This window comes from Spodoptera frugiperda, chromosome 31, assembly GCF_023101765.2.
Source record: "Spodoptera frugiperda isolate SF20-4 chromosome 31, AGI-APGP_CSIRO_Sfru_2.0, whole genome shotgun sequence".
Classification (NCBI taxonomy): Eukaryota; Metazoa; Arthropoda; class Insecta; order Lepidoptera; family Noctuidae; genus Spodoptera; species Spodoptera frugiperda.
This window is the reverse complement of record NC_064242.1, coordinates 550639-569219: the sequence shown is the minus strand read 5'-3', so window position 1 is coordinate 569219 and position 18581 is coordinate 550639. Positions and strand designations below refer to the sequence as shown.

Genomic DNA, 18581 nt, shown 5'->3' with positions numbered 1-18581 from the left:
AATAACATGAACCGAAGTCGTGTAACGATCGACATAGAATTATCTATACTCCGTTAGAGCGTTTTCTTTGTACTAAAAGTTGTATTATGTTATATTTTTCATTGCTTTTTACTATTTTGTAAAAACAAATTTCCAATGAATTAAAACAATAACATGAACTGAACAATTGTAATTACACCATTGCGCGATCAACGCCATCTATCTACGGAGTATAGGAACAGCCCGACATTGTTCAATTCCGTACTATAAGTACGAAATTGAACAATAGATGGCTATTTTTATTTTATTTTTATTTTATTTTTATTTTATTTTTATTTTATTTTTATTTTATTTTTATTTTATTTTTATTTTATTTTTATTTTATTTTTATTTTATTTTTATTTTATTTTTATTTTATTTTTATTTTATTTTTATTTTATTTTTATTTTATTTTTATTTTATTTTTATTTTATTTTTATTTTATTTTTATTTTATTTTTATTTTATTTTTATTTTATTTTTATTTTATTTTTATTTTATTTTTATTTTATTTTTATTTTATTTTTATTTTATTTTTATTTTATTTTTATTTTATTTTTATTTTATTTTTATTTTATTTTTATTTTATTTTATTTTAATTTTATTTTAATTTTATTTTTATTTTTATTGTATTTTTGTTTTATTTTTATTTTATTTTTATTTTATTTTTATTTTTATTTTATTTTTATTTTATTTTTATTTTATTTTTATTTTTATTTTATTTTTATTTTATTTTTATTTTATTTTTATTTTATTTTTATTTTTATTTTATTTTTATTTTATTTTTATTTTATTTTTATTTTATTTTTATTTTATTTTTAGTTTATTTTTATTTTATTTTTAATTTATTTTTATTTTATTTTTATTTTATTTTTATTCTATTTTATTTTTATTTTATTTTTATTTTATTCTTTTTATTATTTTTATTTTATTTTTATTTTATTTTTATTTTATTTTTGTTTTTTTTTATTTTTTTTTTATTTTATTTTTAATTTATTTTTATTTTATTTTTATTTTATTTTTATTTTATTTTTATTTTATTTTTATTTTTATTTTTATTTTATTTTTATTTTATTTTTATTTTATTTTTATTTTATTTTTATTTTATTTTTATTTTATTTTTTGATTTTTGAAATAAAAATATATCTATGTCCTTTCTAAGGTTCTAAACTATATCTGTACCAAATTTCAACCAAATCCGTCAAATAGTTGCGGAGATTAATGGTATAAGCATAGAATGTTCGACGTGATTCTTTAATTTGACATAACTTTTTTATTTATGAACCGATTGACATGAAACAAACACTAAATGTAAATTTAAGCATCCCACAATATATTCGTGAAAACTGCATCCAACTCGGATCAGCCGTTTCTGAGATTAGCGCGCACAGACGAACAGACAAACAGACAAACAGACAAACAGACAAAAAAAAAGTTAATTACATTTTTGGGTTCGACATCGACATAACAATAACCCCTGCTATTTTTTTTATTTTTATTTTCAATGTACAGACAGCACTTTTCTACGATTTTATTATATGTATAGATGGTAGGCACCTAACGCCGGCCGGGTGAATGCGTTCTACCGACGTTGTTACTCTTAATAACAGCGTACGGTATACCACCCCGATTTGACGCGATATTAAACTTTTAAAAGATGAAAAGAAAGATTTAATTACTTGACTGTATAGCTTAGGCTTTATTAAGTATGCTGAGTGCTGCTAGAATGTTATATGAAATGTGCTGGTAAGTATCAGCAGCTTTAGCCACGTTTATACTATCTAAGTATCGTTACCATTGCAGAATACAGATTCCTTTACACACTTACAATTGAAAAAACTTCTTTAATATAACACATTATCCTACACTTAGACTCTCTAAGATGGACCGACCATAGAAATAAAAATATGATTTCCAACTAACATTGTTCAGTTATCCATCAGTGCTGAGCAAACAGCTCGGCTAGTCACCGTGTCTCAAGACACTGCAGCCACTCGGTGGCTCGGTAGCTCGGTACGGTGTCCAGTTACTGTTAAAAGCACTCTCCAGCTATTCTCATTTCCATTCCGTCCAGACTCGTCTGGACTTTGTTTTCTCCAATTTCTTAAAACAATGTTGATATTTTTTAAGGTTTTGTCTCATAGGTACGTGCACCAGAATCTGAAGTTTTCTTGAATTAGGTACTAATACTTATCATTCATTCGTCCTTTCATTTCTGATGAAAACAGTAATGAGTTCGTTCTGTAGTTTATGACACATGACATGACATTATGCGTGCCTTAACTTGATTCTGATGTCTCTCAAATCCTCACTGCTCTGAGTGCTCGCTAAAGTTGAAGCCCCTGCACTGTGCACGCAGCAAGACAGACTGACAAGCAGAATAATAAAGCTGCACCCACCGGGATTACAGCACAGTGTCTGGTTAACAATGCAATCACTTCACTACAATTACAACCAGGTATTTTAGCTGCATGTTAAAACCATACCTGCCTACCATACGTGTATTATTTCACTTTAAAATGTGTAGTAATATTAGAACTGAACGAAAACTTGATATTTCAAAGTCTGTCCATCCACTTACGTGCCAGTGTACAGTCACATAGTATATTAAATTACTTTAGATTACATTTTTACAACGACAATATTGTTCGGCGCTTAAAAAGACAGTAAAACACCGCATTTGCTGTTAATAACTTAACTTTAAACCCTATAAACGTGTTGCGGGGAGGTCGTCTGCAACACTTTGACGGGCGCGCGGTAAGTCCGCTGTGTTCCAGAGAACCCGCACAATATCCATTCCTTATTGTTTTCTTTGCCCGTGGCGATTAAACGAGCTCCCATTGAAAACGTATCAGAAACAAGAGGATTATTATTGCTTCATTTTTCCAAAGACAAAGAGAATATCTGCTAAGAGTATTAAAAATTGATTTTCTTTTTCCTTTACTTAAATGTTGGCTGAATATTCATGAGTAATAGGGTTCACGGGAGTGTTCTGTCTTTTGGGGTGACATAAAGTGAAGTGCCTTCGTAAAAACAGACGAAGATGGAGAAAAAACAATATGCTATTAAGGCCGCGAATTACGAACAACCAACATTTTAGAGATAAGAAATACTTTGAGTCTTTTAACTGTGAAGCAATCCATAAAAGTATTTTTTTTTAAAGAAGCCCGTATAAAGTTATGCGGCCCTGAGATATTGTCCGTCATTTGGTGATAATTTTAAAGTCCACATTTCACAGTTCAAAAGTTACCAAGCCGGAAGACATTTGAAATGGAACAAAAATATAATTGCACGTTTCCAAAGTTGCCCTTTTTCAAACAAACAATCGGCGAACAGCGAGGAACAATTTTGACATATCTCATTAATACTGCAGTCAGTTGTTGCTTGGTGGCCGTCTCGGGGCCTGGTGAGGGGTCGCAGGGGCCCGGAGGGGCTGTAGCTGGTAATTGGCGTGGTTTACGATGCCCTGCCCCCGCTCACACGGCTGCACCGTGGGGTTCAAGTGAATGCTGATAGATACATGTCATGTCGGGGTTAAGGCGATTTGTCAAACGTACCGTGAAGGGGAATTTGAGTATCAAGCTTTTCGAGTAAAGGTTTGATCATCAACGTCCCTACGTGTTTCCGTCGCTATTGTGTTACTTGTTTTACCTTCCTTTTCCTTACCATTGACACCAGACACGTGAAACGTGAGCTACTTGATTATTTATTCGTTTGTCTCCCTATATGGAAATGCTACAAATAAAATCGAGATAAAATGATAATGCTTTTCTTGATCTAAATCAGGACAGTTACGTACGACTACTAGAATTAGAAATAACTACTTAATATATTCTTCCCATTTTTCTCCATAATGAATTGTTATTAGATTCCTGAAACCTCGATTTAAACGTTATAAAGTAATTGGCAGTCTCAATGGGTGGGGAGAGGATCTCCCTCTCAGATACAGCTGCAGGAAAACCATTGTTATACTCGGTGGCAGTAACTGCAGTCGACACCTGGTTTAGTGGCTCACTAAATTGGATAACGAACCTCCCGTGCTGTTGAACCATCTTATAAAAGAGGGTTAATTCGATCTCCTGGGGTGTTACTAGGTTACTGAGGTCTTTAACAATGAGTTCAGGTGTTTCCATTTTTATCCAGTTGTGGAATAGCAATGATTTCATCCCTAATTGCTTGTACACATGTTAGAAACGCAACAAGTTATATTACCCACAATTTCTAAATGAGCTTGTTGGCTTTATTGAATTCAAACAGAAATAATTACATTAATTGCTCTGAGTATTGGATTAATCATAAATCAATTAAGATGAAATTGAATTGAATGAAAACATTTCTTTCAATTACTTAGCCTTTAAGCCAATAATTTATTATATTGTTAGAAGTGGCTTTTTTTTTCAAACACAATACATAGCAGGAGCTTTTATCAACAATAACAAGAGTACTAAGTGCACGTCTAAGATATTTAATAACAGCTAGTCTTCGATAATGCTTTGAAACTAAACTCGAAAGTTAAGTGAACAAACTAAAGTGAAAGTGTGCGTAATTAAAATGTGCGTCTAAAGACATTTGCGCGTAATAACGCGCGCGAGGGATGGTCGCGCGCGATGAAGCGCGGCGGCGGCGCGTGCGCGTGGCTCGGCACGCCCTGCGTTCGCAAAAATGGCGCCGTCTGCACGTGTCGTGTGCACACTGCACTTCTACAGGTGGGTACACTTATACTAAGTGAGAACATCAATTAAGTGACTTGAAAATACTTAAAATCCTGGTGAAATAATCAGCGCATCCTCAAAATAAGTTTATTTTATCCTGGAAAATTGCAGTTGTAACTTTTGGGGATTGTTTGGTGTTTGGTATGACTGATGGTGTACACTGGTGATGTGCATTTGTAGTGTTGTTATTGATGACTTTGGTAACTTCAACGTTTTACATTGTTGCTACCAGTCACTAGTGCCATTCTTTTCACACCGAATGAGTGATATGACAGCCTCTATTATATCAACTTTCCCCAACCAGTTTCAACAAAAGCTTTTAAATAGAAAAATTGTTAGCAGGGATGATAAAGCTACTTTTGAAAGGTGGAATAGTTGATACACATATTACAATGAGGTGGTTAATGGTTTCAAGTTAGTTGAAAGTGTGTAATTATACTCCGCGTGTAATTAGGTCGTTGGTGAACGCGTGAGTTCCTGTAAAAGGTCTTGCTACTTAAATGTGAATTAATTTTGCCTTCTAAGAAGCGTCGCGTCGCCTGAACGCTTCACATTTATGCTAATATCAAGTGTTAGGTACTAAGTGAAAGAATTAACACAGGTATTCTCTGTGTTTATTCATTTCGGTAATGTATTTCATTAAATGCGTAGTCTAATTTTAGAGATGTTGAGTAGTATTTGTGTTGATGTTTTCTTACGATCACCAAAACGCCGGAAAAGTAGGCAGTAGTAGGCATTTTATAATCGCACCATCTATGTTCGGTCGGTTCTGATGTAATAGGGAGCGAGCCTAAAGGTCGTTGAAATAAATGATATATGTCGATCGTGTACTGGATATAGCAGGAGCCACTCGCAACCGTTTTGATTCAATTTGGGGTCCGCGCCGCTGCCAGCCGGATAACACTTACTGCCAACTACTAACAACTTCTCCACACTTCCACAATCTAGTTTACGCTTCTCAGATATTCACGAAAGTTTTCTTTCTCATGCTCAAAACTAAACTACGACTCACCAATTCTTGTTCCCCATTTTCAATTTGATTCGGGTAACAGAAAAAATATCGCATCAATTTGTTAAAGTGAAAAACGGAGGGATTCTTTCATTATCAGGAAACGTACAAAATTGCTGGATCATTCCACTTTTATGTGAAAGGATATTGAGTCAATTTGAAATACATGTAATGTCAAATGCAGACTAACTCCAACCTTATTTATAACTGGTTGCACTTTACAAGTTCTCTCAGATGAGAAGAAAAATACATTTCCACGAAACCAATAATAAACTCATATTTTATTCAGCTATCGAGGCAATCTGGTAGCGAGGCGACTGCCCGCGGAAGTGCGGACAGACAGCCCACCAGAATAGATCGAATTCGCAACCAAATAGAACAAATACTATGTTTTTGCCAATACAATACATTGTAGCGTTTAACGTTTCTCCTTTTAATATTTGTTTGACTTGAAATCATATCCATTCAGTTAAACTTCCGATGACGACCCAAAGTAATTGATTTTCCACAGTTAAATGTTTCAGAAATAACCCAACCCACATCGTTACGTGTAACAATACTCACACACTTTACAATAATACATTTAATTCCACTAGCAAACCCAAACCTCAAACCACTATTGAAAATCCATTTCCTCAGCTTATCTCAGAACATAATTTAACGAACCACAATTGAAGCCGCTATAACCGCTGACAAAATACGGCTGTACAGGCCACCATCATCTCGGCGCTCATTCCGCCCGAAGCCCGTAAAAACGGAACGGTCCGGAAAACCGTTGTGTGTCGAGTGTCATGTTTAATATATATTTTTTTGTAGATATCGCCGGAAATTGATTCGGTTGAAACTATCCGGGTGCTAATTGGAACAACTGGCACGATATGTTTGTACAAGGAAATGGAACTTATGCGGGGAATGTGGCCGCCACTCCGAACGTGGAACTAGGATAACTAGACGTGTTTGCTTTGAAACTTCTCGAACGTTCGACTTCGTGGCTCTTCTTAGAACCCTTTTCATGCGTCTTACAAAATATTAGTAAGTTTACAGTTAGTTGCTATGGGTATTCCGCGATAAACTTTTAATGAATGGAGTGATGTGGCTCAAGGTTAATATTTCATTTACCACTTGTAATGAAGTTGGCGAACTATTCATACTCGCGTTTAATTACTAGATGCCTGAATGGCTGCAACATGACGTGTAAATGAAATTCCACCAGCTTCGCATATAGGACGTGGGTCACTAACGCGGTCTTGACCCCTTGAATTATGACGTCATTTATCAAGATTTGCAGATTTTTACCTGGATAAAGCGAAGCCGGCGTGATAATGATATTTGACAAATGCTTTATGACCGCCATTCATCTACTGAGCTTTTCGCTATTGATATGGAAATGAATAGCTGAAATTAATCTACGAAATGTTTATTTTAATACATCTACTTATTTCGTTAGGGACTTTATATCAGCCTTGAGTTTGATAGGAAGATGATGATGAGTATTAATAAGTCTTACCAACGACGAAAGAACAGTCCCAACCCAGTCTATAAACGTTTGTTATAAGACATAATGCTTTTCGAATAAACTATCTTTTAAAACTGCAACTCAATAATCTTTTAAACCTTAGAATACAGCTAACAACGACCAGGAAGCCACCTCATCGATTTGAAACGTTAAAAGGTTGAAATATAGTAAGTGCTCATGCATGCACGTAACAATCTGAAGATATGAAACCGGTACCACTAGATATCGCGGCGTACTCAACATCTGAACATGTGTTTCAGGTGTTAGGTCTTGGCAATGTGCCAGACTACACTTCCATACAGACACAAGTAGATTTTTCAATTGTACGTATTTGCTTTTGGTACTTACATTATCACGACGTTCAAAGAAGTTTAGGAAAGTAATTTACTCAAAGTAAGACCCAAAAACATGAAGGCAAATTCAATCTAAAGACTGGAATCCTAGATAACTATCTCTTTGAACACAAACGAACGGAAAACGCTAAATCAGGACCTATACAAAGCTCAAAATCATTGACTCAAACAATAGATAACCAATGTTCAGCATCCATAGCGGTATGACAAGGACGACAGACAAATGAACGCGAATAAACAACTCAATAGATCTGTAAGGCTGTCAATACAACGCGCCGCGCTCCGCCACTCCGCAGGAAACACGGAAGTTCTAAAATAAATAGTGGAATTGATATCCAGTTGGCCACATCAAGTGTTTGCTTTAGAACTTAATTATTCTCTGGTAAGGCATAGGTGTTATAAGTTACGAATATCGTACGTGATTGTTTCCTTTTACCTACTTGATTTTATGTGACAAAATGATTATACGCACTAATAAATAAATGTATTTGTTTCATCGTATTTGAAAATATTGAGCAGCAAAGATCTGCGTCAATCGTCTAGTTATCATAATTATAGTTCTTTTTAAAACACTCTTTTTCCTTTGAGTCGAGTAGAGAATAAGTTAACCTTCTTATTACAATTCCGAGCGTGGTCAGGTTACGCCGCAGGGTGCAAAGTGCGCCGTGGACGATGACACCGAGGGGGTTAGGATAGGGACCACCCACTGTGCACTATTACTAGAAATGGTATCAGCAGAATTGGGCCAATGAAGTGACGATCACTTGCTCCCATATTTATTGGGTACGATAGCTGAATTGCTTCTTAAATGGATATGTGCCGACATTTGTACGACAAACAGGAAATATGAAAAATATCTCGAATGGCATGAGGGTTAGGTGGAGCTTAAAAAATATTTGGGATATCGATGTTCAATGGCGCTAAAGGGTTTGAGCAAAATTGTATTTTCGTCGTTGAAATTCCTAAAAATATTTTCCTAAGCTTTCGTTGAATAAGCAAGCAATCGTTTCTGTTAACTATAAATCATTTTAAAACAAATATAGAACGTTTGTCATATTAATTTGTTTTCTTAACAATACCGTATACGACTTGAAAGTCCCCTTCATCACCCAATGTATCTACCCTTGGCAGTTTGTTGTTCTTTCATTAGTTTACTTAAACAGAATGCAACACAAATGTGACGAGTACTGCTTCATTTGTTTTACTTCGACATTCTCTCTGTCTTCATCTTCCGGCCTTTATCCCAATTCGGTTGGGATCGGGACTATATGTCTTCTTTTTCTAATATCCTCTTTCAGACGTCATACAATCACAAGCATCTTCTTCTTTTCCATCGATAAATATTTTAATTTAACGCATAATTACGTGTTTCACTTATTGGTCTGTGAGATCTTAATATAATTTAATTGTATTATGCTTCAGGTGCATAACCTCTTACAATCTGTAGATCCGCATTAGTGGTTGTCATTATCCTCTCACATATCCCGTACGTTGTATGCATGGCTAATTGAACGTCACTCAGTATATTGAATGCCTGAGTCTGACAGCGTTTTGCTTACACAATAGCCCATATTAATACCTCGCAAAAAGGCTTTTATAGTGAAATGATCATTAACCATAAAACTTTAATTATAATCGTCAACAATGAACAGCACGCTTATGCTAAACTGACTAGTTTTAATTGGATTCTGTCCCTAGCTTCGGACGCGTGGGGTTTTCATTATCACGATGTTAAAATGTAACTCAATATAAAGTGTTTTAGCTGTGAAATGAAGTACAAGAAACTAATTGAGAAATGAAAACTTTTAAGTTCATAGCACTTTAAAATAATTCTCAATTTCACAGAAGTACGAGTGCTAACTCTCAATTCACAACTTTAATACAAGATATGAGAACATGAAATACCTTTTCCCCCCACCCGCGGCGTCCCAGCTTTATCTATCGACGTGCCTGCAGACAGAAGGCTTTGGAGATATCCTCCTTAATTTACAGCCTCAAGTGTGGAGCCCTGATCGATTTATTGGTCGGATATAACTTGGATACATTAGATCGGATGATAACAACTTTGATCCGGTTAAAAGTTGACTCAAAGGATCCGCGAGCTTCACTGATTAACTCACTTTCATGTACGTTAAAGAAAGTACCGTGTGTCGAAAGAAAGTACCTATCTTGTGTCTACAAAGATGTTTTCCTTGTCGTAAGTCTCCGGACACCGATTTTATAGGTTTATGAAGATTGCGATGTAAAAATAGTCGTGTCTGCTTCCCATATAATATTTACGAGCGTGTTTTAAAACAAGAAATTTATAATAGGGATTATATTACGATTGATGTTATTGTTTATTATGGAAATCAATACAATACAAACCGAGATTCGTTAAAATATTTCTAGTTTTATGATAGGAATTCTGTTTCGTATACCGTGACACATAATATTCACAAACGTACTTCAAGGTGATGTTGAGAGTATTTGTATGTGTAGTGTAGAGAATTTTTACTGCAACATAGATTGCCGGCCGCCTATAAAACAGAGACGTGCAGGCACTAAAGCATACCCGTGTACCTGTGATCTAGGAAATGCACTCCTTCTTTGTGTACATTAACATTTCAGTACATCTTGCTACAAACCAACAAGTTACAGACTACATAGAAAAAAAAACTCAAGCATGTATATTACATGTTATGTGTTTTGTATTACAGATTTTCTTTGTCATACATTCTACCGCTCCAACTTCAAACTACTTTGACAACAATATTAAAGTCTCAAAAGTAATTTTAAGTGTAAATAAGTGTTGAAAATTGTGGTAAAGTGAATATTTAACATCTTTACAGGGCATAATGTGAAAGCTGTGGTTAATACGCCGTATAGTTAGTGTTCATTATTAAAATATTAAGGAGTAGCGCTTGCTCGTATATTTCGTGGGGATAGAATGGAGATTGTTAATTAACTACTAGAATATGCGAAGTCCATTTGCCATGTTTCTGTGTTCTGTCCATTGGCAGAAACTGGACTTTACAAAAGAACTCTGTAATATACTATATAACACGTACATAAATCAGAATATATCCAGTCACTAGTTCTAATGTGCATTACGTTTATGGTATTGATTTTCCTGTACACCTGTCGCTCGTATCAGCACTTTTGTGGGACTTAATCTGATTGCACACCGCTAAAATACCGATACGTGGAAATGAATCCGAGAGCAATACATCTATTTCGAGCACCACTCGCTAAATCCTGTGGAATCAATTTATTTTGTCCATTGAAATATTATTTTGCACTGATAAAATTGTAAACGTAGACATTTTAAGCATTTTCTTTATACGTTACATTGACCAAAGTAATTAAAACTAAACCAGAAGAATAAATGCAGCCGGCAAATTGTATTTCCACGACGTTTCCCATAATTATAATATGCAAATGAAAGAGACCATTAAAAGCAAGTTCTCCAATTTGCAAGTTGAAAACTCGGGCAAAGTCAGCCAGAGTGGGAAAAACGTACGATTGAGAGAATTCGTTTTAATGGTTTAGTTGGAATCAAACGTTGACTTTGTACTGTTGTTATGAAGACAGTGCCACGTGCTGGTGTTTGTGAGTCTCGGTGGAGCGCTGGAGGTTCGTTCCGTGTCAGCTCCGCGACCTCGTTCATCCCCCGAGAGGCTTAAACTTACTTTGTGGTGCACCTGTGCCCTGTCTAGACTCAAATCTTCTTAGCCTCACACGGATAAAGTGATTTTTACAACTTCCCTTTACCAAGTCCCGTAGATTTAAGTTTGGTTGTTTTCGTATTAAGTTATGGATTATCTGACGTGATTGTTGTTTAAATAGTAAATGGTATTGTGACTTAAGACGTCTCTAATATAGCATATGTTTGTTTGTTCACAGGAATTCGCGACTCTCACAAAAGAGCTCAACCAAGCACGAGAACAGCTCCTCGAGAGGGAAGAGGAGATATCAGAGCTCAAAGCGGAGAGAAACAATACCAGGGTGAGTTTGGCACGAACATTTTATACACCCGTCTTCATAATGTATTTTCTTCGACATCAAAACATTAAGCTTGAATAACTCGTGACCTCAGTGCACGAGGAGTTAATATAAAGTTGACACCGCAACGACACACTTGTTTCGTGGTCCGGATGAAAAGTGCCCGTCACGTAAATAACCTTTAAAGAGCAGACGAGAAACCGTTTCCAGTGCTCAGCCAAGCAGAAGCTGCACTGGAGCTTCTTGCACCAATCTCTATATACAATTTACACTTTCAAATTATTTTCGTTGCAATAAAATGTTACTTGCACTCTCTTGAGATGCATTTGCTACTCAGTGAGCTAGGTGATTACATTACTCCGTCTCAGTATTGTGATGAAATACCAAGACAGACTAATCAGCGTTGGCTTTGTATTGTAAATATTCTCGTCTTCTACTGTATGTAAAATTACCTTATTTCAAACTGTGCAGCTTTCTCTGTAACAAGTTTATGAATAACAGAAATTGCAGTCGGTATTCTAACGAATAATGCGGTCATAAGTCACCTTTTACGAGCACCTGAACAATCTTTTCTTACCTCTTGGATAGCTTAGGAGAACTAAAGCCTTTGACTTATTGCTACCGTTCTATCAAAAACACATCCACTTTCATCTAATCGAAATGTGTAGATATCCTGATCATGAGTAACTAATATAAGAGATTCCAATCAATTTTATATTTTTTTATATAAACTAAGATTCATGCTAATAATATAATATGAATCCTCTTTCAAACCCACAAACCATGCTTAAGTCAGTATATCAGTGTAACAATGCCCCTCATTTATTATCAACAAACTGATGACTACAATACTTTCGTATTAAACGCCTTAAAGCTTTATTTAAAAGGTGCTCCAGCTATTCGCTGAAAGGCGTTGAATAATTCACGAGGATCCGCGTCTAGACCACGCCCTGCCCCTAGGTCTCTAGGGCTTAACACTTGGTTGAATTCGACTTACTAACCAGATTATTATCACTTATATTTCATAAGTGCTCCTTCCCCAAAAAGTTTTATATCAAGTGTGTCGAAAGCCTAACTAAAAACCCGAAATCGATTTTCAATGAGCGGTCCCGTAGGAAGTCCGTTAAATATTTCACGTCATGAATAGTTAATTCATTTGTTTTTAAAGTTGGGATATAAGCTTATGTTTTAAGTGTGCCATTATTGTCGAAATAATTAATAGCGGGTCGGTTGACGTTGTGTGCTGACGATTGGATCTACCATTTAGTTTAAATAGATGAGTAGATTCTACGTATACTGCGTTCTCCTCAAACACAACATTATCAGAGGAACTATTTAGTGTTTGTAATGATACGAACATGAAAGTGGCAATAATTTATTTGTCAGCATTGTCTCTACTATATTTCCTTAGGCCTATAGGCGTAATGTCTTCGTGTCTGAAGTGCACGTGTATCCTCGCCTCCTGTTTATCACAAAGGCTCTAGTAAGGCAAGTCGGCTACAATCGCCACTAATCTCTTTATCTCGTCGTGTGTCGTTGACCCCGCTCCCTCGGTCCGCAAGTATCTCAAAGTTCCCTCATTTAGTTTTGTCCCGATTCGCTGTACAAAGTCAGCTCTGAACTGTTATACTGTGAAGCTAATGACTCTTGTATGGTATTGTTACTCTAAATTGGCTTTTAGCTGATTACGTTCATTGACCTGGATCTCTGGTTAGGTATGAAAATACTTTTTCTTTACAGGAAATGCTAGCAATATAAGCTAGTAGATGTTGATATGTTATGAATTGACTTTAAAAGAACCCCATTATGTTTGATTTTAATAAACTTGGATTTAGAAATAAACTTGGAGCCAAAATTACCTCTATTTCAGTCCGCCAGTAAATGTGTTCTCTTAATAAAATTAACGCATTATTTAATTTCACAGTTATTACTAGAGCACCTAGAATGCCTGGTCTCGAGACACGAGCGCTCGCTACGCATGACGGTAGTGAAGCGCCAAGCAGCCGCGCAGTCCGGGGTCTCCTCCGAAGTAGAAGTACTGAAGGCACTCAAAAGCCTCTTCGAACATCACAAGGCGTTAGACGAAAAGGTAAGGACGGAGGACATGTCACACCCACTCCAATCATCCCTCTTATATCGACTTTAGAAGAATGTGTATCATGTTTCCACATGACAGTCCACCATAGGATTGTTGAGTGTCATCATTATAAAATTGTAACATATCCTGTTGTTACCGACTTCATACTTAACGTATTCAGTCAACTTTAAGGATTATAACCAGGGTGTTCTCAAAGAAAAAATCGAGGTAGACGTCGTTGTAACATACCTATTAGATAGAATACAATTTAGAGGTATATTCCTAGTCAGTATAGGACACAAAATAACAGTTGATAACTCATCAATTTACCAATAGGTACTTGGAAAATACGTAAAAGGTACAATTGTCACGTATCGGAAAACTTATAGATATTGCTCTCACAATTTCGCTACGAATATAAAATGTTTGGTAAGTACGTTTGCCAGTATTGTTCGGAATACAATTGATATGTTCTGCGACGTGTTACAGGTTCGCGAGCGGTTGCGTGTTGCGTTAGAACGAAACACGGCGCTAGAAGAAGAACTAGCGCTCACTAAGGAAGAAGTAAGTATATTTTAAGTTTATTAATAAGGTATTATGCCCTATTTCATTAACAGTGAAGTAGTCTCACAGGCCTTTGCAGTTGTCGTTGAACATTTTATACGTCTAAAATCCCTACAAATCTGTGGATTGGAACAGATGTTTAAAACAGTAATAATCAGACGCTTTAAATCGGCAAACGATTCTGTAATTGTTGTTGTTAATTGTTATATCCTCCATCCACAATAAACGTTTGTTTAAATGCCTTTTTCTACAATAATGATTACATTCACAATAGAGTATCTGTATATGTAGCGTGTAGCTGTATAAAACAACCTTTTAACATATCAAAAGCTTAATACAAATACAAATACGTTCGTCCACACAAACACAGTGAAATTCGATTGTTAGCAAAACAGTTGAAATGTTCGATTGTCCTATTATGTCGGAGTGCTAATTATGTAAAACAGGAGAGAGGGCTTCGGTGAATGGTCAATAGTCAGATTAACCGGTACTAACGAACTCTGGACGGGCCTCCCGTCACGTTGGTTTGACACGTTCAAATGATCAGGAGTTACTAGGAATTGCTTATTTGATGACTGGTTGTATTGAAACAGATGTCTAGGTGTCTAGAAGTTGGACTTGGTACAGTTATTGGGCAATATAGTGACTTATATACGTATACTGATATATATTTTTTCAATTGGCAATCGGCGCCGCCCATGGACACCCGAAACAACAAAAGCAATACAATTGCGTTACCGGCCGGTTTTGGGGGTTAGGAATTGTTGGGGGTTTGGGTTGTTGGGAAATCGGGGATTGGGAATTGGGGGTAATTGGGCTACGGATAACCTTACTTACACAATGCAAGCATTGTTTCACGTCGGTTTTCTATGAGACCGTAGTATCACTCCAGTCGAGCGGGCCCATTCGCACCGAAGCATGGCTCTCCCACACTTTATATATAAATTTCAATTTGCAATTGAAGATGTTGGTACGTTTGAACATACTTCACGCTTTTCACTTAGAAAAAAGTTCCCGTAAAGGTTATGATTTTTCGAACTTGACCTTTTGATACGAGAAAAATTACATATATGCCAAGGCGAAGGTCATGGGAATGTCATGAGAACAAATATTGCTCCTACTCAATAATTATTATGATTTCGATATCCAAGCACGATCTCATGAAGGCAGATACTGGTTCAGAATACGAAATGGCCTCTATTCATACTCGTACCTCTCATACCATCTGGAAGGTGGAATAAATGTATATTTCCTTATCTGGGCCTTGATAAGGGTAGCTCAACCCATGCGAAAACAAAATTATCGAAATGTCAAAACAAATGTTTCTATGTGGGAAGAAATTTGACTGTCGGTGTGGTTGGCGTGGTGAATTGAAGGTCACTTTATATATATGGGTATAAACGTAATGTCTTCATCTCTTTTTTCCTTTTATCTCTAATTGGTAGGTAGAGGTGTGCAATGCATGCAATATTGAACGTTGACACCTACATTCGACGTTACGATAGTTAAATTATAGGCACGTCACAATACTCTTTGCTATTAATGGAATTAACAAAAATATAAAATCCCTCTGATACTTTATCTCAGGACTTAAAATGAGTTTGCTTTACGTTTAATGAGATCGAAACGTTACCGCGTTCGGCGCTTTTATTGGCCAGCTCCAATGAACCAACCAATTGTTCAACGTAAAACAAAACTCGTACTAAACCCTCTGATCAAAATCAACGAAACCGTCGATCTAAATACAGACTTATAGCAAACTGTGTCTTCTACAAATAGTAAATATAACATCAAATGGGTAGAGGAGAAAACTCTAGCATAGGACAACATTTTTATAAATCTCACATATTACATAACATAATCTCACGTATGTGTTGGTTTATCAGTTGCAGCAATACAAGTCGTCCCAGGACGACAAGCCGAAGGAGAACGGCACCGTCCCCACCGGCTCGCCCGAGCAGAACGGGGAACAGCAGACCACCAAGGTAAAGTCTACTTTATACACTGCACAATGTCCATACACTTTGAACATACTGTATGATACAAACTGGCCGGGATTTATTCATTGTCTGTTAATTACTTGAACTTGAACATTTGTCAATTTGTAGCTATTCGTAATTGTTGTGAGGTTAAATTGTTGAAGATAGATCGTTAAGGAGTCTGAAAAAAACGTATAATGCTGCAGGCACCATACATAAATTATCTACTTGGGTATTCCATTGAGTACAAAAGCAAACATAATACGAAGTTTTGAAGAAAATGCCCTTTCTGGGAACTCCCATTTGGTTTCGGGAATAACCATAAAAGATGGCATATTAGGTACTTTTCTATTGCTTGTAATTAACAGACAATTTGATAACGAAATCACGGGAACGGAACAGCACTGGGAACTGAATATCGTTTAATTTAAAAAGCTATGAAAGTTACACACAGTACATGACACTAACAGAATATAATGAAGGAACACACTCTAAATATGTGTTAACTTTAATCCCCCTTAGATGCTTAGGTTGCGAACTTATCAACGACTAATATTCCTTTGTCACAAACTGCCTGTACTCCCCAAAAAGTCTCTAAAAAATTTATTCATTTCATTAATAATCCCATTTAATACGGACTATCAACCGGGCACAAAGAAATGCTAATTTCCAAAATGTTCAGCCAATTGATAATTTTCCATTTGTATAAAAACATTTATTCTGGCACCAGTTACTTTTTCAAGTAACATTGGGGAGAGCAGGCAGCCGTTCCTAATAAAAACTAAAGTTAATCTGTAAGTGGACCGTTTTGTGTAGTTTCTACTTATTTCAATGTTTAATTAAAATTCTTTGCGAAAAGGTCGAGGTCTTGGGGAATTGAGAAAATACTTTTTAGTAAATTTCTCGATGTTTCGACGTTTTCAGTGTGCCATTGATGAGCTCGCAACCTTAGTTGTTGGTGATTGTGCTATATTTTTACGTACCATCTCTGAAAAATACCGCATCAACGAAAATATTGATCATTCCAAATGCTCCTAACGATTTCTACAATTTCAGATATGGTACTTTGTGTGTATTAAATATTTTTAAATACCTAATGATGTTTTACTTAATTGATAATTTAACATAACATTTAACTAATATATAAAATATAATCCTTTTAAACTCCAAATATACTGTATAAATTATGAATTATGTAAAACATACCTAGAAACTGTCGCTTTAAAAACGAAATGAATAGCGTTTAGTTTTACATTTAAATTTGTTTTTTGATGGACGACACAGGATCCAAATAATGTAAACGGCGAATCGGAGACGACAAGGAAAATCAGTGAACTCCAAAATACGATCGCCAAGCAGGTTAGATACGCTGAGCATCATGCTGTACTGGTGATTAGTTGGTGGGGGGAGGGGCCTACTGTGGCTGGCTTACGGACCTTCTATAATATACAATAAATAGATTTTATTATAACTTTCGTGACACATACCAAATATCGGCTTACACACGTAACTGTTTGACGAAGAACTCGACTAGTTTCAAGCCCTGCTAGAGGCTTGAGCAGCATTCCGCGACAAGTACGACGCGAAATGCATTATATTTACTTCGAAATGCAATGCGATGTTCAAAAATAAACACATTATAATTAACTGTTTAATTTTGGTTGAATGAATTTGATAGCAAAAAATTATGACGTCATAAAGTTTTGTTTTGAATTTGACTAGTTGTCAATATCGGACTTTCTCGATTTTTTTACACAAATTGATTTATAAAGAAACGAACACAGTCGCCACAAATAAGTTATTGATAAATATTTCAGCGGACATCAATATGCATAATGGCGATCGGAAGCATAAATTAAACATGGAGTCTGAGTTCCGTTGTTCTTATTTACATAAATCTGTTTGCTGATATGATTTTTTTGTTAACGTATCAATATTGTCTGCCTTTTCAATAAAGAGTCAGACAGTTTTCCTTGTACAAATAATGAATTTATTATACACAAAAATATTTCGAAACGAAATCTTTTCACTTAAATTTAATAAATAAAACATATTTCTGTTGTATTCTCTTCTTAAAAATAAGTAGCGTTATAGAGGTCCGTGTCCACCATAGTAAGGCCATTCAACACCATCGAATCAGACTAACAGACCCCTAACACCGTGGTCTGGTCGCCATTGCACGATCGTGTCGCCATCTATACCGCATACATCGTACTAACGCATACGAACCTACTACTTATATTGCTAACCAAATGTATTTAGTCATTGATACTTTAATACCTTTTTAGAATAAGTAGCAAAGTTATTGTGTTTTGGACACTGCATCGTCACAAACGATCATTACTGATTGAGAAAACTATTTAGTTTTTG

The 18581-nt window shown here is 35.6% G+C and overlaps 1 protein-coding gene across 15 annotated transcripts in view; it reads left to right on the top strand.

Moving 5' to 3' along the window:
• Nucleotides 1-18581, top strand: part of LOC118276369 (liprin-alpha-1) — a 133521-nt gene that overhangs the window by 95226 nt on the left and 19714 nt on the right. For 12 of the 15 annotated variants that reach the window (XM_035594660.2, XM_035594656.2, XM_035594648.2 and 9 more), the window contains exons 2-6: nt 11493-11594; nt 13516-13680; nt 14158-14232; nt 16119-16217; nt 17496-17570. In XM_035594660.2, the coding sequence (XP_035450553.1) occupies nt 11493-11594; nt 13516-13680; nt 14158-14232; nt 16119-16217; nt 17496-17570 (516 nt within the window). Of the gene's footprint in view, nt 1-4521; nt 4724-11492; nt 11595-13515; nt 13681-14157; nt 14233-16118; nt 16218-17495; nt 17571-18581 lie in introns of those variants that run through there. The other 3 variants (XM_035594657.2, XM_035594658.2, XM_035594653.2) reach the window with 3 other exon arrangements.